Source organism: Lygodium microphyllum, chromosome 4 (assembly GCF_053477565.2).
Source record: "Lygodium microphyllum isolate KBCC chromosome 4, Lygodium_microphyllum_v1.1.10, whole genome shotgun sequence".
NCBI classification, from domain to species: domain Eukaryota; kingdom Viridiplantae; phylum Streptophyta; class Polypodiopsida; order Schizaeales; family Lygodiaceae; genus Lygodium; species Lygodium microphyllum.
The window spans coordinates 49313130-49337724 of record NC_141138.1 but is presented as its reverse complement, the minus strand read 5'-3'; the positions used below and the strand labels follow the sequence as shown (position 1 = coordinate 49337724).

At 45.0% G+C, this 24595-nt stretch overlaps 1 protein-coding gene across 17 annotated transcripts in view; it reads right to left on the bottom strand.

The window, feature by feature from the left end:
- LOC148037014 (uncharacterized) overlaps positions 1-24595 on the bottom strand; it is a 291479-nt gene that overhangs the window by 144479 nt on the left and 122405 nt on the right. For all 17 annotated transcript variants that reach the window (XR_015690559.1, XR_015690560.1, XR_015690557.1 and 14 more), the window contains one exon: positions 20558-20617. Coding sequence is in view for 5 of the 17 variants with exons in the window: in XM_087675949.1 (XP_087532075.1) it covers positions 20558-20617 (60 nt within the window). In the remaining 12 variants the exon portion in view is untranslated. The remainder of the gene's footprint in view (positions 1-20557; positions 20618-24595) is intronic.

Sequence of the window (24595 nt, the reverse complement as noted above, 5' to 3'; positions counted from 1 at the left end):
AAGGCTAAGGCCTACCACCTCCCTTGTATCAAAAGGAAGTCTGTCATTGATCTATCCTGGGGGAATATGCTGCAAAATCACCCATCATCTTGCAAGTGAAACTACCCAACGAGGCCCAAGTATGAGAACTAGGAATCCTCCATGAATGGATGGAATCTTGACAGTCCAAGGAAGTGTGTACGGAGATATCCGGTAGGGATTCTGAACGTAGAGATTTTATTGGGAAGGGACAATAACCTTGACTAACGGGTCACAATAGGGGCCCTCCAAGACCGTGTCTACAAAGCTCTTATCTCTATATGATGTCGCTGAACACACTGTCAATCTCTATCATGTAGGCTATAAAGTACTCATCAAGACATGCATACGAGATAGTGATTGCAACGCCATCCCCAAGTGTAGGTGGATTCCGACCTTCAACCCATCTATTAAAGTATCCTACTAAGAATCGAATGTCAAGCTGTTGTTGGTGAGTGCCGCCTCCATCTACTCAATTGAGCTAAGCTCAACCCTGAAGCACCCCTTTTCCAAATGTACCACTCATGCAACCTTAGTTGGGGTGCTAGCAAGGGGTACCTAGATGGAGTTCTTAAGGATATGGATTCTTGGGGGTTAAGTTTTTTCTTTTTCCTTTTCCGTGCCCTCGGCCAAGGTTGGGTTACATGGTATGATGAATGATGCCTTTAGCTTTGTATCCAGAGGAAATCAAATTGGGTCCAAGGCATCACGCAAGGGTACGCAGGGACCATACTAGTGTCCCCTCATAATGGTGGCGGACCAGCTGCAATCTTGTGAGTCCACTGACTCCTACATATGTTGCTTTAAGTATCCTAAGCATGTGTACATTGGCACACTACTATACTAGTTCCAATTCCTAATAAGGAAGGAGAATGAAGGAAGAGAAGAGGGAGGTAGCTTGGAAAAAAAAAGAAGAAGGAGGTGACGATAGAAGCAGAGACTGATGAAGAATCTGCCATGGGCAAGAACAAAAAGAGGGTTACACTAGCTTGGATGGAATGAAGCACATAGACAAGCATGGCAACAAAAGTCTTGGTGGTGCCATCAATGGCTAGTAACTACAGGAGCTAGGTTTCACAAGTGATGTTGCAACAAACTAGAGAATAGGATGGCGGACTCGTTTAAGGAGCAAGGTAGGATAGGAAGGTAACAAGACTGGGTTGACGACGAGATAAGGCAAGATGAAGACCCTGAATGAGCATGAAAGTAAAGGGGCTGATCAAGGTGGCACTATGCACAGATCGACAATGGCAGAGCAACGTTGTCCAACAGGAATTCGGGAAGGTGGCATACCTAGCTAGCTAAGGTAATTCAAGAAATCAAGACATCAGCTCTTCAACAACTCCTAAACGAGATTGTTTTGTTTGGTGTTAGCCTTGAGTATAGATGATTGCAAGCCCTTCAAAGGAATTCCCATTGTTGTCACTCACGTAGTCTACTCAAAGGCTCATCACTTAGCTTTTTGAGATAATGATAAGAGGATGCCTTTGTGTAAGTTGCCAACCAATTGATTTGTAGTTTTAATATAGGCCAAAGCAATTATATTATTGTCCACTAGTTGACACCTCCTTTACAACCATTACATATATCCTAGCTTCAAATTTTGGAAGACCAAATACATATGAGCTTTTGAAGCCATTTAACTTCATGAGGGGTATGTCATTTTAAACATATGGAACATTTCCTACTACTTAAGCCAAGAATATGGCACAATCAAAGCTACAAAAGCAAAGTGCAACGTACTCCCCCAAATTGGGATTGTGTACACAAAGGTTAGTTTGACATAAATGATGACGTGCATGCAATAACTATCAAGGTCAACAATGAAATGCAGAGATTATGGTTGGGACTTGGGGGGCCATAGCCCAACATGCAAACATGAGGATTTTCAAGGGAGCCACTACTTTCTCACCATTGGCCACCATCTGACTAGAACCTCCACTCTAGAATATTCACAAGACAATCGACTCAAGGACATTATCAAGATTGGAGCTAACTTCTAGTATTATTGCTTGGTACATTCGGACTACCAGGTGTAGCCATGCTACAAACCTCTAAGATTTCTTCACTATAGAGACACTCTCAATGATTTGAACAAAGATTTGTTGGGTTTTACTCATACCTACACTCACACAAGAGTGTCAATGATCCGCTTGGAGGACACTAGGGCACTTTTTACTCTCCATAAGAAAGGCTTTTTCCCCCAGTCACTTTTATTTTCATCTCTGTATCTACCTTGCACATTTTGGTCACTTACTGCACAATACACACATTTGTGTGTGAACACACTTTTAGTCACTTTCATAACCCAAAATTCTAAGGGTTGTACTTTGTACTTCACATTCTATTATGCAAACTCTCATGCTATGACCACTCCCTCTCTCTATCAGTCGTGTTCACTTCTTTCTACCCGATTGCCGTACTTCGATCTTCCATTTGGTATCAGAGCTGTTCAACCAATTGTCTCTCTGCTCTCTTCACTCTCAGCTCCGCCCATGTGCTTCTCTTGCCTAAGGCGACCTGTGTTTCTCACACACCTACTCTGTTATCCTTGACCTTTGCAACCTGTTGTCGCTGTTCAAAACAGTTAGAGACCCTAATTCACAAGCACAGTCCAAAAAACCCCAATTTTACACGGTTAGTCCAAAAAACCCTAATTTTATAGGCACACTCCACAAAACCCTACTTTTGCAAGCACAGTCCAAAACTGCCACATCAGCACCTACACAGTCCAAAACTGCTCCAGATTTGTTCCAGCCAGCCACGTCAACAGCCACACAGATCAGAACTACTTCTGCTTGCTCTTGAGTTACCACATCAGCATACTTTCAGATCTCTGCAGATACTACAGGTATATTTTGTTATTTTAATTAGAATTTCAGAGCGAAGCAAAGGGCTTTTGTAGGAATAGGTAGATTTTTGCTTCACAAGTGCTTCAATGCATGAATTGAAGAAATTTGCAGATATTTGGGTCAAAAAATTTGGGGTTTTTGTATTTTTGGTAGACATTGGCACATATAATGTGTATTTAGTCTGAAATTGACTAAAACTAGTGAGAAACCTACACGAGAGGGATGAGCCTGAATGGGGGCAGCCTGTCTATTTATAAATGTTGAAGGATGCCCCAAAATTTAGGGTTTTTTGGATACCACTGAAACTCTCTCGGAACACTCCCCTTTTTCCGGTTTTTCATTAATTAAGTGGGTTTTGGGGCTGTTTAAGAATGCTAATCAGCTGAAAAGCGTGTTTTAGCTCAACAACAATTTGAAAAAAATGCATCTGTTCTCTTTTCCTCATGATGTTGCTTTCAAAGCTAAGGTCAAGTTGTAGATTATGCATTCAGATATATGTGAACTCATGCATACAAAGTCATTGGGTGGATGTTTTTACTTCGTTACCTTCATTGATGACTTTACACATTTTTGTTGGGTTTTTTCATTGACTAAAAAGTCAGGAGTGTATGATGCATTTTTGGCTTTTACTGCACTTGTGGAAAATCAATGTGGCTGTAAGATTAAGCCTCTACATTCGGACTGAGGGGGAGAATATATGTCTTCATTGCTGAATTCCTTTCTAAAGCAAAAAGGTATTGCACATCGGTTTACTACTGCATATACTCCACAGCAGAATGGGATTGCAGAAAGGAAGAATCGATCACTCATGGAGATAGCCAGATGTATGCTTAAAGCTAAGAAACTGCAACATGTTTTTTAAATGGAAGTAGGTACATGTACTTGTCACGTTTCAAATAGGTGCCCTACTAGAACATTGAAAAATATTATGTCTTTTGAGGCTTGGAAGAGCCGTAAACCTTCAATTGGTCACTTTCGTACCTTTGGGTGTCTTGCATATGCTCATATTCCCAAAGCATTGAGAAAAAAGTTGGATAATAAGGCTGTCAAATGTATATCTGTAGGGTAGGGTAGTGAAAGCAAAGGCTACAAATTGTATGATCATGTTCCAATAAATTTTTTATTAATAGAGATGTGATTTTTTATGAAAAATCAAAATTATCTCTTGTTTTTTATGACACACATCAAACTGCAAAAGATGTGTTTGAGTGGCTGCTGCCCATTTCTTTTGATGATATAGTTGGAGCTCCACTAAATGAGCAAAATGTTCAACCAGGTGCTTCATTAAATAATGCAAATATTCAGCCTATGATTAATCAGAATATTCAACAAGATATTGAACAGTTGGTTCAACTAGAGCATGTACATAATCAAGAAGCTAGGCACATACCTAGATGGTATTTGCAGACTATGCAAGATAGCCATTCGAATACTCTCTTGTTGGTTGTACTCGAAGACAAACACATTTTCATAATTATGCTAATGCTATGGAGTTTGTTATGGCAGCAAACACACATGATGATGATGAGCCTAATTCTTTTGAGGATGCACAACAGAGCGTGCATTGGATGGCAGCAACGCAAGCTGAATATGATTATATCATGAAGAATCAAACATGGGATTAGTTACATTGCCTATAGGGAAGAAAGCCATTGGTACTAAATGGGTTTCTAAGCTGAAACAAAAAGCACATGAATACATTGATAAGTACAAAGCCAAGCTTGTGGCAAAAGGCTATGCACAAAAGAAAGGCATTGATTATGGAAAGACATTTGCTCCTACATCCCATATGACCATTATCAGGTGTACGGTTGCATTGGCTGCCCATATTCGTTAAATTGTCCACTAGCTTGATATTAAAATTGCATTTTTACATGCGGAACTTCAAGAAGAAGTGTATGTACAGCAGCCCATTGGTTTTGCAATTAAAGGATCCAAACACTTGGTATGCAAGCTGAAAAAGGCCTTGTATGGTTTGAAACAAGCTCCATGAGCTTGATGCTGCTCAACCAAGGGTTCATAAACAGCCCATCAGAGTCTACTCTTTACATATGCACAGTGGGAATCTTTGCTGGTCATCTGTATTTATATGGACCATCTTCTACTCAAAGGGACACATGTTGATCAAATTTCAGCATTTAAGAAAAATTTGCAGCAAACTTTTGATATGTCCGATTTGGGGCCTTTGCATTACTGTTTGGGGATTCAGTTTATTCATGATGCTAGAGGCATTGGATTGTCACAGTCCAAATATATTGGTAAACTCCTTGAGAGATTTGGCTTCCAAGATTGCAAGCCAGTAAGCACACCGACGGAGACTGGACTTAAGTTGTCTTTGCATGATAGCAATGATATGTTTGACATCCATACAAATGCTCCTTGGCTGCCTCATTTATTTATGCAACACAAGGTCAAATATTCCATTTGTAATTTCAACCTTGAGTAAATATATGCACAACCCACGCATGTCACATTGGCAAGTTGTAAAGCATGTTTTCCGTTATTTTCAGGGGACCAAGACAATTGGATTGCTTTATGCCAAGGGGGGGCTACTCCAATTACATGCTTACAATGATTCACATTGGTCTGGTGATTTTGATTCTCGTCACTCTACCAATGGCTATTCTTTCTTTCTTGGCTCTTCTTGCATTTCTTAGCTTAGCAAGAAACAATCCACTATTGCCATATCTTCTTGTGAAGCTGAGTACAAGGCAACTTTCACTACTACAATTGAATGTGTATGGCTAAGACGTTTGTTGGCTGATCTTGATGTATCTGTTACAAAGCCTACTCCTTTGTTTACTCACAATCAGATTGCCATTGCAACGGCATAGGACCAAATGTTTCATGCACGCACGAAACACATTGAGATACAATATCACTTTGTCAGAGAGAGGGGCTATATACAAGGGACATCCACCTTGTCTATTGTCCTACCAACAAGAATGTGGCAAACATCTTCAACGAAGCTTGTACTCGCAACAAATTTGAAACATTTCGCAATACTTTAAATTTCATCTCCTTTGGTAGTTAACCCTTGTATGTTGATCACCTATCACTCCAGGGGCGTTTGCTAGGTTTTACTCATGCCTATGATTACACAAGAGTATCAATCATTCGCACACAGGAGGTTGGGGCATATTTTACTCTCCATAAGAGAGATTTTTTCCCTTAGTCACATTTATTTTCATATGTGTATTTATGTTACACATTTTGGTCACTTACCACACAATACAGACATATGTGTGTGAACGCACTTTAAGTCACTTTTACAACCCTATAGTCTAAGGATTGTACTTCACATTCTATTTTGCAAATTGTCGTGTTGTGGCCACTCCCTCTCTCTATCAGTCGTGTTCCCTTCTTTCTGCCCCATCGCTATACTTCCATCTTACAAAATCATCAATAACTCTTTGTGGAAGAAGGGAAGGGTCAAAACTAGACTTCCTTCTCAGATAGGGTTGTAATCTGTAGATAACCTAATCCAATACAATTTACAGAAACCAATAAACTCACGAACCTGGAATTACACAATTGACTAAATAATCTTGGACAAAAGACACCCAATTGGACCCAACAACTGGCGTCCCTTACAGTATTTCTTTATCTTGTAGTATTCAATTTTCAATTCATGGGGCTGTCTTAAACAATCAGCAACACAAGGAACAATTTGTGCCTTCTTGTGGCTTAAGATTTGGCCACAATTTGATCCTTGCACTCTCTGCATGTGGCCCAAACACCCCTCTGATCAACTATAAATTCTCAATTCACACCTACTACTCTCAGTACATGGTCTTCATTTATTGAACACGGATCCCAAGGTGGCTGGGAAACCCTAATTACTAGGGTAAATTAGGATTTCAGCAACAAAAATCATTGCTACTCTTCATCAATGGCCAGAACATGCAAAGAATCGTTGAGGAAATGTCTTCACTTATGTATCCAAAAAGAACAGACCGGATGAAAATAACTATTCATTTTTGGCCTTCATGATGAAGAATGTACTTGTGGCCAAAAATCTTTGGGATTATGCCAGTGGAGAAGAAGCTAGACCTAGAGTTGTGGCTCCAACTACTCCTCCAGGAGGATGTGCACAATGGGCACCTCAGCCTACTCCACTTCAGCCACTTCCACAAAGATCAGTAGCTCAAAAAGCATGGGATACACAGGATGCACAGGCTTTGTCACTGATTGCATTGGCAGTTCAGCGGTCAATCATCCCCCACATTCATTCAGCAGCTTCTTCATAAGAAGCTTGGCTAACTTTGGAGCAAATGTTTGCAAGCAAGTATGAGACTCGCATCTCTTTCTTAAAGAAAGAGTTAGAGACACTGAAAATGGATGAAGGTGATTCTATTCAGAATCACTTGAACAAAATTCAAGGCTTGCGAGAGACACTCATGAATGTTGATGAGTACTATTCGGATGCATAGATGATATCTACCACTGTGCACTCGTTACCTCCTTTGTACTTGTCTTTTCATACGGCCTTAAACCTCACCATGAGGATTGCCGCGCAACCAATCACTTTTCTTCAATTAGTCAGTTTGCTTCTACAAAAGGAGCAAACAAGAAGAAATAGTGGTGTGGATGCTATCGCCTCTGAGCACGCTTTTATGGCTAAACAAAAGGGCAAAGGCAGCCAACTGAAGAATGCTCCGCAGAGTTCTGGGACTTCTGGCACATCATAGACAAGTAAAAAACAAGGGGACACGCAAGCCAAAAAGGGCAAATTCCATTATTGCACTAAGCCAGGCCACTACATTACTGAGTGCAGAAAGCGCATTGCCAAGGAGAAGAAAAAGAAATCAAGAATATCTCTTTCTGATGCTCCTTCTACTGCTATCGAGTCCGTGTCTTTTGTTGTAGGCAAGGACTCTTGTTTTTACACACGCAGTTATGACACCTCTTGGAGAGATCAAGCATTTAGCTCTACTGAGGATGCAGGCACTTGGTTTTTTGACAGTGGTACTTCTAGGCATATTACATCTCGCAGAGATTTATTTGCTTCTGTTAGTGCTGCTCTCATTGGCAAGTCTGTACAGTGTGTCAACAATGCATCACACCCTATTTGAGGTATTGGGGAGATTGTGCTCACAGCCATTGATGGCTCTACTCTTCGCCTACATGATACTTTATTTGTGCCAGGCATAAAGAAGAATTTGCTCTCTATTTCTTCTTTGGCATGTTGTGGATTGCAGGTCACATTTGATGATGATAGATGTATGGTGAGAGACAAATAATACATGACTTTGATCTTAACACGTACTTTATGTCATGGGTTATACGAGTCGGATGCTCTTTTGGTTTATCAATCAGCGTATTTGACATCCACTTTTACTCCTGCTATGATATAGGTAAAGTTATACCCTGCTAGGATGGTGCATGTGAACTTTGCACCTTGATGCTCTTATAGCATACGCAGATGCTAGATGGATTACCTCTACTGGAGAGACCTCTTGAGCACTTGTGCGAAGGATGTATTTTGGGAAAAATGCATCGCTTTTCGTTACCCCGTGATGTTGCTTGTAGAGCAACAGCCAGGTTGCAATTAGTGCATTCAGATGTATGTGGGGCTATGTAGACAAAGTCATTGGGAGGACGTTACTATTTTGTGACTTTTATGGATGACTTTACTCGATTTTGCTGGGTCTACTCTTTGGTCAAAAAGTCAGAAGTGTATGATGCATTCTTGGCTTTTATTGCACTTTTTGAAAACTGGTCTGGTTGTAAAATTAAGACTCTCCGTTCGGACCGAGGGGGGGAATACATGTCCTCTATGCTGAATTCTTTTTTGAAGCAGAAGGGCATTTTCCATCAGTACACTACTGCTTATACTCCACAACAGAATGGGATTGCACAGAGAGAGAATCGGTCACTCATGGAGATGGCCAGATGTATGCTGAAGGCAAAGAGCTTGCCTCGCAGTTTTTGGATGGAAGCAGTCATGTGTGCTTGCCATGTTTTGAATAGATGCCCCACCAAGGTTTTGAAGAAAATTACACCTTTTGAGGCTTGGAACAGCCGGAAACCTTCTGTTGGACACTTTCATACCTTTGGGTACCTTACATATGCACATATTCCAAAGGTACTCACAAAAAAGTTGGATAACAAGGCTGTTAAATGCATTTTTGTGGGATATAGCAGTGAGAGCAAAGGCTACAAACTCTATGATCCTGTTTCTAAAAAGGTGTTTGTCAGTAGGGATGTACTATTTGATGAAAAATCAGAATTGTCCATAGCTGGTTTAGACACATATCAGGCTGCCCATGATGTCTTTGAAGGGCTGCGGTGATTCAGCTGGAGTTTCAGCAAGTGAACTCGATGTTCAGCCAGCTGCTCCTTTGAAAAATGCAAAAAATCAGCCATTGGCTAATCTGAATATTCAGGAAAGTGCTGAAACTGAACTTCAGTAAGAGCTTATGCAAAATCACGAGGCAAGACGAATGCCTAGATGGTATTTACAAACTATGAAAGATAGTCATTTGGATGCACCCATGGCTCGTCGTACTAGAAGGCAAGCTCCTATGCATGATACTGCACATACCATGGAGTTCGTTATGGCAGCAAGCACCTTCATGATGAGGAGGCTGAATGTTTTGAGGATGCACAACAGAGTGTGCATTGGATGGCAGCAATGAAAGATGAATTGGATTCTATCACTAAGAATCAAACATGGGATTTGGTGTCTTTGTCATTTGGAAACAAAGCCATTGGAACAAAATGGATCTACAAGTTGAAACGGAATGCAAATGGATCCATTGACAAATACAAGGCAAGGCTTGTAGCCAAAGGCTATACACGGAAGAAAGGCATTGACTATATGAGGAGACATTTGCTCCTACTTCCTGCATGATGACCATCAGGTCTATGGTTTTGGTTGCTCATTATGGATGGACTGTGCATCAGTTGGATATTAAAACTGCACTTTTACATGGGGAACTTCATGAGGAAGTATATGTACAGCAGCTCATTGGTTTTGCACTTGAGGGCTTGGAACACTTGGTCTCCAAGCTGAAAAAAGCTTTGTATGGTTTGAAACAAGCTCCTAGAGCTTGCTATGCAAATATAGATGCTTTCTTGCTTAGCCAAGGGTTCATAAACAGCTCATCTAAGTCTATCCTTTACATATGTAAAGAGGGGGGATCCATGCTGATCATTTGTCTTTATGTTGATGATCTCTTGCTTATAGGGACACATGCTGATCAGATTTCAGCATTTAAACAAAATTTGCAGCAAACTTTTGACATGTCAAACTTGGGGTCTTTGCATTATTACTTCGGTATTTAGTTCATACATGATGCTAGAGGTATGGGGTTATCACAGTCAAGATACATTGGCAAACTTCTTGAGAAATTTGGCTTACAGGATTGCAAGCCAGTTGGTACACCAATGGAGCCCGAACTTAAGCTATCATTATATGATGACAGTGATTTGTTTGATATTCACACATATGCTCCAGCACTTGGATGTCTTATTTACTTATGCAACACTAGGCTGGACATAGAGTTTGCAATTTCAACCTTGAGCAGATATATGTATCAGCCACGCATGTCACATTAGCAAGCTGTTAAGCGTGTCTTGCATTACTTGCAGGGTACTAGATCTCTTGGATTGCTCTATGCCAAGGGGGGACCACTACAGTTACATGCTTACAGTGATTCTGATTGGGCTGGTGATTATGATTCACGTCACTCCACTAGTGGCAATTGCTTCTTTCTTGACTCGTCTTGTATATCTTGGCTTAGAAAGAAACAATCCACCGTTGCCACATCATCATGTGAAGCTGAATACAAGGCAACTTTCACTACCACAGTTAAATGTGTATGGATTAGACGCTTGCTAGCTGATCTGGATGTATCTGTTATGAAGCCTACTTCTTTGTTTACTGACAGTCAGAGTGCCATTGCAGTTGCACGAAACCCTCTGTTTCATGCACGCACGAAACACATTGAGATACATTATCACTTTGTCAGAGAGAGGCTACGTGCAAGTGATATCAGCCTTGTCTATTGTCCTACCACTAGTAATGTGGCAGATATCTTCACCAACCCTCTTCCTCGTGAAAAATTTGAAGCGTTTCGCAATGCTTTAAATTTGATCTCCGTCGGTGGCGGATAATCCTTGTACTCTTGATCACTCTTCACTCTAGGGGGGTTTATTGGGTATTTCACTCACGCCTCACTTACGCCTATGCTCACATAGGAGTGTCAGTGATCAGTAGGACATTGGGGTACTTTTGACTCTTGGTAGGAGAGGTTTTTTCCCCCAGACTTATGGTATTATTTTGTATGTGCTTATGACACACACTTACAGGCACTTACCGTGTTCGGGTGTGAACACCCCCTACAACCCTAAGATTTAAGGGTTGTACCTTGTACTTTCAGTTCACACTCTTTCAGCTATTGCATTGGGTGTCGTGCTTCACTCTCAGACTCTCTACTGTTTTCTATGCTGAGCTTTGATCCTGCCTTCTCTCACATAGCATACTCAACCTTTGATAACAGTACATAGTATTTGCAACACACTTATCTCTCAGACACTAAAATTCTCATTTCCCTTTTCTCCCTAATGGAAAACCTCTGACATGTGATATACACCATCAACAACACAAAGCGAAACAGCCTTCCCACTGTCTCTCTCACTGACAATAATACCTCAAATAAAAGAATGCACTCACTATGTTTCCTACAGCAAGAGAAAAGAAAAGAGAAGCTGAAAACCAACCCTCCATGTCATAACAAAGGAATTGCAGCAGTAGATTTCATTCTACGACTCCATCTTCACCACATCGCCATTGAGCTTTAAATCCATGAAAGCCTCAATCGCCCATTGCAAGTTCTTCTCTCCTTGCACTGTGTTATCTTTCCCCTCGTAACATCTCCCATATTTTTTCTTTTTGCTAAGGTCCCTCTCCGCAAACATACCACTAAACACTTAAAAATTCCACTTGGGGTCACAAATATTGCAAAGGGACCACAAATCCTACTAGTAGGACAACACTTCATATAGCAAAAAAACACCTCAAAAACAAAGTCGCAAAAACACATGGCAACCGTGCAACTTACCACTTAAGACTCCTGTCCATTAACACGACTTTCATTGTGAGTAAGCATTGAAAAGTCAAACAAACAACATTTTCACTACTTGTCCAATTTGTCCACATGTAGTGACATGTCCAAGGTTAAGCATTTTCACACAACTTGAGAGAGAGAAAGAGGCTAGAGAGAGAGAGAGAGAGAGAAGGTTGTGTGTGTGTGTGTGTGTGTGTGAGAGAGAGAGACAGAGAAAGAGAGAGATAAGAGGCTTGAGAGAAAAAAAGGGGGGGGAAAAAAAAAAAAAGGGGGGGCGGGGGGGGGGGGGGGGGGAGGAGAAAGACGAAAACGAAGAGGCGATGGCGGGAGGAGAGCCCGTCTGACCAGCCGCCGCCAATCTGACCTGCGGGTCGTGATAGCGACCGTTGCTGGTCGCTGCTGTCGCCAGTCAGACCTGCGGGACCTGCTGGGTGTTTCGTCACGCCTATCGACTACTGTCCCGTCACTTTGCCACGTCGCAGACGCCTGCCCTGACTCGATCATCCGGCTGTCCTCTGGCCCTCCTGCTCGCGTGCGCCCACTTTTGCAGAAGGACCGACCTGCTGTAACCCTAATCTTCACTGTTGTTACACGAATAGAGCATCTCGTCCAGGTATGCTGTATCTGCTGCCCCGCTAACCATCTGCCCTACGTCCTGCTGCTCCTGGGCGCCACTCTGCAAGCTGTGGTGCTGAGAAGGGTGAGCGAGTCTCATCATCTCGCAGTGCAAGTAGCGTCCTGTACAATTCTGAGTGCTCTCTGGGCTACATAGAGAGAGAGAGAGAGAGAGAGAGAGAGAGAGTAGTCCTCCTTCAAGATCAAATCGTCACACGATGGCTGGTTTGGATCTGGATTTCATAGACCAAACAGTGGCAGCACTTGGCCCGGATTCAGATGCCGAGGAACCTGAGGACATGGTTCCGTGCAACGAAGAGATGCCCCCTGGTCCCGACATTCAGCCTGCGGGTAAACGTACCAAGCATACTTCGGAAGAGATAGGTGTTCCTCCGGATCGTTCCTATGCTCAGGTTGCTTCCGATCCGCTGGACTCTCAGGATGTTGACTGGGAGCATTTGCTGGAATTTGCCAACACGTTGCTTGGCGATTATGTTCAACATAATCAGGAAGCCTTTTCTGACTCAGCACCTGATGATGTTCTGGACGCCACCGTGGACCCAAAAACTGTCCTACGCTCCTTTTCGGTATTTTATGATCGCGCTGTGATACTCTTCTTCACTGGTCGAATCCCGTTGCTTTCCCGTATTCGCCAGTGGCTGCACAGTCTGCTACAAGGGGAATGTGTTGAAGAGATTTTTGTTGGCTCCCGAGGGTTTTTTGAGGTTCTGTTGAAATCAGAGACGCACCGTGCTGCTCTCCTGTCTAAACTGCCTTTATTTTTTGAACGCCGCTTGATTCATGTGGTTCCATGGCGCCCAATGGCAGATTTTCAGCGTCTGCTGCAACGTGAATGCCCTGTGTGGGTAGAAGTGGAAAATTGCCCGGCCGTTTATTGGCCACTGTTGAAGGATGCTATGGCTGCGGTGGGCACTGTTCTGGTCCCTCCCAGTCTCCGGGCAATGAATCGCAACCGCTTGTGTATGCTATGGGACACTGCAAGAAAAAGGCCTGCTTGGTTGCGCCTCAACTGCTCGGGTATGCATCCGTTGCACTTTCGATTGAAATGGGGCAATTTTGCAGGGCATTGCTTTTCCTGTGGACAGTTGGGGCATTTTATGGCTGAATGCCCGGAACAGCAACATACCTCCGATGTTGGCCATGCTGCGCCGCCCATGGAAGATATGATGTATGATACCCCGTCGTTGGATGCTCTTCACCAGCCCCAAGTTCTGGCCAAAGGTAAACAACAGCTTTCGGGTCTGGATTCCCGTGCCACTGATTGGGTGGAAGTACGTGCAAAAAAAGGCAACAGGGTTGTTGCTGGCATGGAAAATACTGTGCCTACTACCTCACAAGATTCCATGCGTACATATATGCGCAGGAAGGAAATGTTGTCTTCCGAGCGCTCTGCTCCTGCTATGGTTCCCTCTGCCCCCCGTCATCAGCCTGCCAGAAAAATGTATTCAGATCGTCCAAAGGGTCCCCCTGCTAAGCTGGCATTTGATACCAGAGGTAACGTCATTACCCCGTGGGACCGTCGGTATCCCCGTTCCAAACCCAAGCCAGCAGATATGCCGTCTACTTCTAAATCTGGTCCTCAGAACTCTTTTGCTGTGTTGGCGGATTTCTTGGACGAGGGAGTCCTGGACATTCTTGCCGACAAAGTCAAATCGAGGCAAGCTGTGCCTCGTACCTGATTTGGTTTTAACTACACATGAAAATAGCCACGTGGAATGTGCGAGGAATTTGTTCTCGCCAGAAGCAACATGCCATGTGGACTGTATTGCATGAAAATCAGTGGGATGTTCTGTGCGCTGTTGAGCACAAGAGTCACGGTGAAGCCGGAAAAGTGGTGGATTGCAATGGCTTTTGACTGTTCTATGCAGGGACACAGGCCATGCATTATTCGGGAGTGCTCATGATTGTACATGACAAATATCAGCCTATGCTTATTAAAAATGATGTTCATGGCCGCTTTTTGGTGATTGAAATTTTATTCGAAGGGGAAATCTTATGGTTACTTGGCCTCTATGCTCCGAATGATTCGTTATCTCGTCGGGAGCTTTGGCAGACTTTGCAGACCTCCTTGTCACTTGGCAGACGGGGCTTCTTCATGGGGGATTTCAATATGTGTGTGGATTCTTCCCAGTCCACATCGGAGCATTCGGTAATGGACGCGCCGGAAAGTCGTATGTGGCATGAGTTGGCTCTTGCTGTTCTTAAGCAAGATCTCTGGTCCTGGCTACACCCGTCTTCTACAGGGTTTACTTTCCATTCTGCCTAGTATGCAACAACATGGTCGCGACTGGATCGTATATATATCATGCAGAATGATGATTTTCTTCCCGAGATGCTCGACATCAAAGTGTTGCAGCAATATGCCTTGTCAGATCATTTCCCTCTGCAACTTGAGCTGCTTGCACAACCCATTGCACCTTTCAAGCGATTTCTGGACCGACTCCCTTTGCGCTTCAACTCATCTTACCTGAAGCATGCACTCTTTCAGGGCTATATGTAGCAATTGATTGACAGATTCGTCTTGGACTTCTCTTCGCAGGGCACTGCGTCTTTTGAAAGATTGCTCTCTAATGTGCAGCGGGTCGCTCGGCACTATGGGATTTATCATGCCTCTCTTTGTCGGCAGCGTCGCAAGGCAGCAGAGGATCTGCTGGCTTTGGTTCGTTCTCTGCTCGTGGACACTCCGGATGATGCATTCCTGCTCGCACTGGACATGCGGGTGGCTGATCTTATTAAAGCATTCCAGTTGAAATCATATCAGCAAGCCAAACTGCAACATCTAACGGAAACTTTGCAAGATAGTGCATGTCAGACCCATAAGTTCTTTCGAGCTCTCCATGCCTCTCCTGCTCGAGAAAATATGACCAGACTCGAGGATGCAGAAGGCCACCTTATCCTGGATCCACAGACTATTGTGCATATGTGCAGGAATTATTTCCGTGACCTTCTCGGTTTTACTTCTCTACCTTCGGCCCAAATTACTCAGGCCCGTTCGACTTTTTATGACCTGGTCCGCAATCAGCTTCCGCAGGACATGCAAGCTACTATGGAGTCCGATATTTGTGAGGCAGAGGTTATGGACGTCCTGCTACACTTGCCTAAGGATAAAAGCCCGGGTTGGGATGGTCTCACTAATGAGTTCTTTGAAGCTTTTGCTACCCAACTGGTGAAACCTTTGCAAGCTTTGTTTCAGCAGGTGTGGGAAACGGGGATCATGCCTTCCTCATGGAAAGAAGGCCTTATTAAACTGCTTCCTAAAGCTCCTTCGCCATCTAAGTTGACACAGTGGCGCCCAATTTCTTTGATGGGTTCAATGTACAAAATCTTTTCCAAAGTGATGGCGAATTGACTCCATAAGCATCTCCCGACCATTGTGCACCCTCTCCAGTATGGTTTCATCAAGGGCCGAAATATCCTACACAATGTCTTGAATCCTCAAATGGCAATTGATTATGCCAGGCATTCCAATCAGGAGGTCGTACTGATTCAACTGGACCTGGAAAAGGCTTTTGACTATCTGGACTGGTCTTTCGTTGCTGAACTTATGTCTGCTATGGGCTTTGGTCCGCGGATGTCTCGACTAATATACACCATTAGCGCTGCAGCATCTTCGCGGGTCATGCTGAACGGAGGTGTTACTGAGCCATTTGTCCTTGCCCGCTCTGTCAGACAAGGGTGCCCTTTGAGCCCTCTATTTTTTTCCCTTGCAACACATCCAGTTCTTTCGATGTTATCTCATATGGCAGCCTCTTCTCAGTTGGCAGGACTGTCGCTTCCTACAGGACAGCACTTCATTAGCCAATCCCTGGCAGATGATACTTTTATGATTTTGCGTGCGGACAGGGATAACCTTCGAAGCGCATTGGATGTTTGGAGCCTCTTTGCTCAGGCGTCCGGCCTTCGTATCAATGCCCTCAAATCAGCCATTCTCAGCTGCACGGAGTCGGATTTGTAGTCCTTGGACTGGCAGGGTCTGGTTGTTCCTCGTGGCTCCATTGTTAGGCACCTTGGGTACCCTTTGGGTGTTGATGTTCCCCCAAAGCAGCTTCTGCAGTGGATTTCTCAGAAAATGGTGGCTAAGTTTATGTATTGGAAATCTCAAGCATAGCCTTTCCATGTTCGCCTCAAAGTGGCCCAGACTATTATGTTGCCAATGCTCACATATTTCTTGCCATTGTTGCCCTGGACTACTACGACTCTCAATGCTTTACTCAGTCTATTCGTTTCATGCTATGGAAGAAAGACTCATTGCATGCAGGTATTTCCTGGATCTCTTGGTCGCATGCGTGCACCCCCAAACGCATGGGTGGCGGAGCTATTTTAAATGCCCAAACTCACATGCAGGCACTCCGTTGGTCGATTTTCCGCGCCATGTGCTCGGATCATCATCCATGGGTTGAGATAGCCCGTTATTTCCTTGAGGGCCATGGGCTTCTACATGGCAATACCCAAATTCGGAGTTCTTGGTGGCATGTTCTTAATGCTGATTCGCGGTTCTCCAGTCCTTCTTCGTCGCTGCTTACTCATTTGGTGAGTTCCTGGCAACAAGTCCTTCAGAAGGCTCAGTGGCATCCAACGGAGGATCGTTTAGCTACTAACTCTTTTCAATTGGAGTTGCTGGCAGTCTCGCGTTTACTTGCATGGGAAGGAAAACAGGACCTCAGACCCCGATTCAACCGGATGGCCCGTTTGGGTTTGTCTTCAGTTGCGGATGCCACCCTTGCCAGTCGCAATGTGCTTATATCTTTTTGTACAGCTAGGAGGCTTTTCAGGATCCCTCGTGGATACCGGCCTTTATGGGAACAGCTTTTGAGGGTGCTCCAGAGCAGACAACCCTTTCCTGCCCTTGCTTCGGATCATCCCTGGCAGGATTGGGACCTACAAGGCCGGCTGACTTTAAGCAAAGCTTCTGCTAACCAAGTGTATCATATTCTGATTAAAGATCGTCAATGGCTCGCCACCAAAGCGAATGCTTTATGGGGATTACGTAAATCCCGGTCATGGTGGAGGGAAACTGTGATGGTGGGCTGGTTGAACAAGACACCCTTCAAATGTAAAGTCTTTCTTTGGAGAATGATGATTGGTGGTCTTCCGCTTGCTTCGGCTCTTTCCAAGCGACGAATCTCCAATGGCCACTGTTTCTTTTGCACCACTGCTGTGGAATCCGCCCACCACCGATTTATTTCTTGCCCCATCGCAAAGAAACTCTGGTTATTTTTGTCGACTGTTTGGCAAGGAGTGGTTGGTCTCACCCTGCGCCCCTTTGATTGGGTTTTCGGGCAGCCCAAATACCCCGCTCCTGCACAGCCACATATGAAGCTCGTGTTTCATTTTCTTCGATATTGGGGCTGCTGGCATAACTGGACCATTCGGAATGCTTTTCTTTTTGACTCCGCCTATAATATTCAGCGGCATATTGTGAGGCTTAAGGGCCTCTTGTATTGGCAGTTGGATCTTCTCCGGCATTCTGATTTGCTCTCTAGGGAGGACTTACGTCCCTGGCATATGGCAATTTCCTCTGCATCTTTGCCATGACGTTGTAACTTGTAGTACTTAGAACCTCTTCACATGATGACTTAGATTGTCGTCATGTATCTTGTAATCAAGTAATCTTGTACTTTTTTCGTAATTAATACAATTACCTTTTACGGAAAAAAAAAAGGGGGTGAGAAGCGTGCGAGAGAGAGAGAGAGAGAGAGAGAGAGAGAGAGAGAGAGAGAGGCTTGGGGGAGAGAAAGAAGAAAGAAAGAATTTTAAAAAAAGAAAGGAGAAAGAAAAAAAGAAAGTTGTAGTCTTGAAGGAGAGACCAAAAAGTGCCTATATACTAAATCGTAGGGATACATACTGTACGGATCGTACTGTACTGATCAGTTCGTACTACGTACTGAGACAACCCTGCACACACCAACGGTATTCTCATGGCACCAATAGCTTTGAAAGGGGGATAAAACCCCAATGTAATCAACAAGCCCTCCTCTTCTATTACTATATCTCACTAAGGTGGAGAAGGAAACATGCTGCCCCTGCCTGTTGTGCATAGGCAATCAGCTATTGCCTAATTCTAGCAGCCTTCCTAGCTGGAATCCATTCCTACAATATATGCCAACGGCACTCAGCAACTCCTTCCTCCTCCCTCCCTCAGCCTCCAAACGGCTGCCTCCACCCTGAGCCAGTCCCAAACAGCTTTTCTGCATCCTTAGGGTACTTAGGTTGTCCCTATGACTTAACTACTTCCACTTCAGATGTGCACCTCACGCATGCACAACTCAATAATGCCAAAGCTAAGCATGAAAAATACACATCCTCGTGACAAGGGCTGCAAGGCAGTTTTGAGAGGATGAGGAGGAGAGATGCCTTCTTGCAGACTTGGGATTCTGGCATCTTCTTTCACCTAGCCCCTCATATGGTGTGGCATTATAGCCCACCATATTGGTTGTTCACACAACCATTGTGTTCACGATGAGCTCAGCTGCTCTTTATAGGGATATTTGTACTATGTATAATACTTTAGAAGTACCTTCTCCAAGACGTTATTGATACAAGTTTTTCTTTTCTCTGTTTTAAAAAGCCAAGAATGAAATGAAATTTCAACTGTGATTTAGTTTCAACTTTGAAATTGTAAACACCCATGTTCATAGTATGTAAGCATGAAACAGCTAAAAATTATGGTATTTAATGAGGGAAGCATCAAACAAAAATGTAATAATGAAAGGGATAAATGTTGTGATATTCAAACGTTTTTAGGAAAAGTGTACACTAAAGCTTACTTACCAAAGTACTTTAGTCCCAAGATTAACAAATGAACACATTTGATTTCAACAAAAAGTTTCTGGTGAATTTACTGTTTCACTCATCCTATATACTGCAATCTATGACCCCCCTCCTTGATCAGGTCAGGTATGTTATTTTCGGCAGCACCCTCTTTTTCTGCCTCAACATATGGGCACCCATACAGGTCTTGCTTTCACCATAACTCCACTTCAACAAGGGGAGTTCATGTCTGTTTATACAAGCTGTACCTATGGAAGTCTAGTGCATATGTAACTGTGATATGCCAAAGGATAATAAACTGCTATAAGCATACAAATCCAATCGAAGTGCTTGAAAGAGAACATTAGTATAACTGCACTATCAACAAGATCAATCCCAATACCACTTTAACACATACATCAACCATTTCCTAAGCCATAGTGGCCTTGGTACACATCTCCATATTTCACTAAAGCTGTTTAGGTTCTTCATCCTGTAATACTGATAACAGCTCTTTTTCTGTCCACTAGGTAAGGTAGGTCACACCAATTCAGTCTCATATTTATCTTGGTGTGATGGGAAATCCCTGAACACAGCAGACCATGTATATGTGATCCTAGTCTGACTAGGCATCCCGGATTTAATCTCTTCACAGCTTAAGATGATATCCACTCACTCAAATGACTAGGATAAAATTAGGAAGTGGCAACACATCAACCGAATGCTGTGCAAAACAACCAAACTTACTTTGCAAAGATGCTGACAGCCATAAAGCTAATGAGGATTAACAGTACAAAATGTACACAATAGGACCATCCAATACATGCTTCAAAAACCTGGCAGGTTCTTAGAACAGTAAACAGCTGCTCAGGCTGGCTCAAGGAAGAGTGCAACAGTGGGGCAACTGTGTGTGAGGAATACCTGTACAAGAGGTGCAGTTTACAGATAAATAAGCATTGTTCTAGACGGTAGCTGCCCAACACTGGTTGAGAATTCACAAACATGGCAGTAGCTTGCAAGTTGCAACCCCACCTTATTGCAAGTGTCTTGAAGACCACACATATTTATATGCTTTAATCTCAGGATCTCTGATTGTCACTTGCTTCTGAAATTGCATTCAAGGTAAGAAATCTAAAACATACAGAAGCAGAAACCTTCCAAAAAAAGGTACTTCATGTCCTTCAGCAACAGACAAGATGAATTGCAGAAATTACTCTAATGCCATACCTTGGACATATCCCTGTGGAAATTAACGCAGCTTGGAGATGCATATACAGTCTTGGAAACCTGTACAACAAAGCCCAACTAAAAAGGTTTAGGGACAATTGACATATCCTCCACCCCCCCACCCCCCCACCCCCCCAAGCCTAATATGGGTGTCATGTGAAAGCTCTTTGCTAGTACATTACAAAAACAGTGTTTTTTTTTTTTGCAAGTAAAATGTGGCTGATTATATTACTCAAAAAGACTGATTACAACAGAGTGCTCATGCTCAACAGACTAGCTGGAGCTAATGCAAAGTCACCAATACATCATGTATACAAGCCTCTCAAGGCCGTCTAAGAGGGATGGGGGCAAGAAGCCATGTGTGGGGGGGGGTAGGGATTATATCGCCAACTGGGGCTGCCTGCCTGCATCACGAAGAATAGAGCCTCCTGCCTATGATAATGTATCAACCACTCTAACCAATATGCCTGATCCTCAACTTGTTGATATTAAAGCCTCTCTATTAGAAGAAGAAAAGGCCACCCCAAGTGTGCATGAAGTGACCTCCGAGCTCCTGATGAGCCCTGCACCTAGTCCCATCGGCCGCGGAGGGAGTGGATGATGGAGGTCTAGAGCTCTGCTAAGGTCACATGTGCTAAAAGTTTCTCTCCGCCGAAGGCCTCCTGACACGGCACCTTCCAGATATGCCATCCAATAAGACTTCCAATGATCTCCCATACCTCCAAGCGGTCTGCTGTGGGCTCTAGTACTTGGCGGATGGATAGATCCTCCAAGTCGACCATTGCACACGACCCTACCTCGATAATGAATATTATATCCTGCATCCCGGCCTCATACAAAAGGTGACGGCCCTGGCTGACTGCCTACCAACAGAAAGCTCCCCATGAAATACATCCAAGGATGGGTGCTGTACAGCGAAGGATGCGGCATGTTCCTCTCCACACAAGCTATCTCTCCTCACATGACCAAAGGCGGTGCTTTGGGGTTTCCAGAGGTTGCTGTGTGCAGCTCTTACAATCTCCCTCCTACATCTGGGCAAGCCAACTTCCCACCGCCAAGCCTCCATGTGCCACCAGCCATAAAAAGTACGACACCCTCCTCGCCCTCCAGCTATCCCATAGGGGGCGCCGACAGAAGGTCCGTCAGAAGGGCTCCGTGATACTGTGCCCCGCCCAGTGCCTACTACGTGACGGCGCCCAGTCCATATCCTCCTGCATCGGTACGTGTCTGCTAATCCTGGCAGTGTACTCTAGGAACCTGGGTGGCTTCTTGGCAACCGCAGAGACCGGAATAGCCACTCTCTTGGATCCCACTCCAGCTCATCAAGTGGTCTACCCTCCCAGATCCAAAGGCGCCACTCCCTGAGCTCCTTCCAAAAAACATAGGGATCTAGTCGCCATGTCTTCGTCTGAAGGCCCACCACCCGAATCCTCCTCCACGAAAGGGCGGCAATCCCCTCATCTTGTTGCACTCTGTCAAGGCCCAGACGCCCCCCCTCCTGAACGACGAAGAAAGTACCATGCAGGGCGCCACCCACTCTGCCTGCCACCTAAAGGGGGATGCCGGCCTCCCACCCAGCCCACTGGATGTGGGGGCATTCACCTGTTTGTACGCCTTCCCGATCTTTGACCTAGGGGTTCCAGATCACTAACTGATGGTCTATTTCCTCCTAGCAGCCTGGGGGGCTCTGGATTAGAGCCTTTCAGGGCCTTGCCACACGCGGAGTAAGCTGCGAAGGAAAGGTGATCTGGGAGGGGTGATATGGGCAGACGTGAAGATCCATCTCAGGGATGGCATCCACTCACCGCCAAGCCTCGGTCTACAATCCTGAAGGCCCTCCTACAATAAGACCTTCCAAGTCCGCCCGCCTGATGTGAGACCATGGACAACTAGCTTGCCCAAGAGGGCCATACTCTAACACTATGGGTCTATGATCCCAAGCCCTCCCTCTGACCTATGTCGTATGATGGTCACCCACGCCACCTTGGCCCTGGAATCCCTGGAACCATCAGACCCTGACCAAAGGAAATTCTGCACTAGGCGGCGAAGCTACACTACGCACGATGAGGAAAAGCACCAACAGGAGGCGATGTACTAGGCCGTCGCTAGGAGGACCTGGTTAACCAGTAGGGCTCGTTCGGCTAGTGAGAGGCGAACCGTGCTCCAGTAGGTCAATTTCCTCCAAATAGAATCAAGGACAGGAAGAAACTGCTAGGCAGGAGTGATGTCGAGTCCCACCTGGAACCCTAGGTACCGGACGGTCTGCCCTTTGCTCAACCATCTAAATCCCAGGTGGACGCCCCACTCCGTGCTGGAGTCCAGGTCTGTGAGGAAACCAACCAACTTTTGCCAATTAAGTTTCGCTCCTGCTACAAAGCAGAACACGTCAAGAGCCAGCCTCACTCTCTCCAGCATCAACTCATCGTCCTCTATGTACAAGGCTGTATCATCTATGTACTTTGAGTCTAGCAACTCAGTCTCCTCTCTCACTAGGAGTCGGAGGCCGCGTAATCCCACTCACACCTGACCTGAGGAAGTGAGACATTGCCTCTGCGAAGAGTAGAGACATGTATGGGGCCAGGGGGCAGCCTTGTCGAACCAATCTCTCCAGCCAAAACTTCTCCCTTTGCCTTCCACTAATGAGAACCCTGCTGGTGGCCGATTTGTACAAGGTGGCGACCCCACAAATCCAAGCCTGGGGGAATCCCAACCTCACCATGGTGCCCTCTAGGAAATCCCAATCCACCCTGTCATCAGCTTTCTCGAAATCTAAGAGTAGTACGACCAGTCTTTGCCCACTGTGCTGAGCCCACTTTGCCGCCTCAAGGAAGGTAAATACATTGTCTAGGATGCTCCTATCCTGGACAAAGCCTGTCTGTGTGTCATGGATGATATCTAGAAGCACGGGGCCTAGTCCTCTACCAATCATCCTTGCCTGTGCCTTATAGGCCACTGACAATAAGGTGATCGGTCTCCACTTGGAGAGCTCCAACCGGTCTCCCCCTTTGGGAAGAAGACTGATGAGGCCTGCCGAGAGACTCGATGGCATCTGTCCTAAAGTGAAAATCTCCTAGAAGGCTCTTAGTAGAGGGTCCTTCACCACTTCCCAGTAGGTAGTGAAGGTCTTAGAGAGGCCATCCTCCCTTGGGCATTTCTGCCCATCCTGTGTATGGAAAGCCTCCTCTAGTTCCTTCTCTATGAAGGGGGCTACGAGGGAGCGTCCCATCTCCTCTATGACGAGGGACGGAATGTGATCCCATACCCGCTCTCAACATCTTTGTTCTCTAGCTAAAAGTTGTCTCCTGCTGGAAAACGCACGTGTAATAGTCGGTGGCAATCTCCATCACCTCATCTAGGCTAGAACGGGCCCTCCCATACTGATCCCAAAGGCTTCGTATCTGCTCTCTTGCGGTGCGGGGCTCGTGCACCTGGAAGAACTCCCTGCACATCGTGTCCCCCTTCCACGCTCAGAAGGCTGCTGAGGTTCGGAATGAGAACTCTGAGCGTCTGTCTTCTAGGCCAGCAATGGTTGCTCGCGCATGCACCTCCTGCGCGCGTGGAGGGTGGGATCCCCTGGTGCCTCCTGTAATAATATCTATGTGGCTACAAGGTTCCGCCGGAGTGCTCTCTCCTCCTCCCAGCACTACTGCCTGGTCTGTATGGCTACCTCTTGGTAGATTCTGCTCGACTCGACTAGGACCTCTACAACCTCCTCTACTATTTGGTCTCTCCTGTCCCACTCTATGGTCCAAACCTACTCTATCTGTCTCGTCACCTCCTCCCTCCTATAGATCAAGTCATGGATCTGACAAGATCTTATGTCTAGGGCACATGCGGGGGGGTCAAGCGTCCGGAGAACCACGCTATGATCGAACAATGCGGTGCCTGCGAACTGCTCAATCTGGCCTCCACGAGAGCCTCCCCACTCTCCCACATAAAACCTATCCACCCGCTCCAGCAAGACTCCACCTAACCACCTGTATCCCCAACAAAAGTCCAACGACCTCTCCCTCCTGTGGAAGGCAAGGTCTCTCCAAG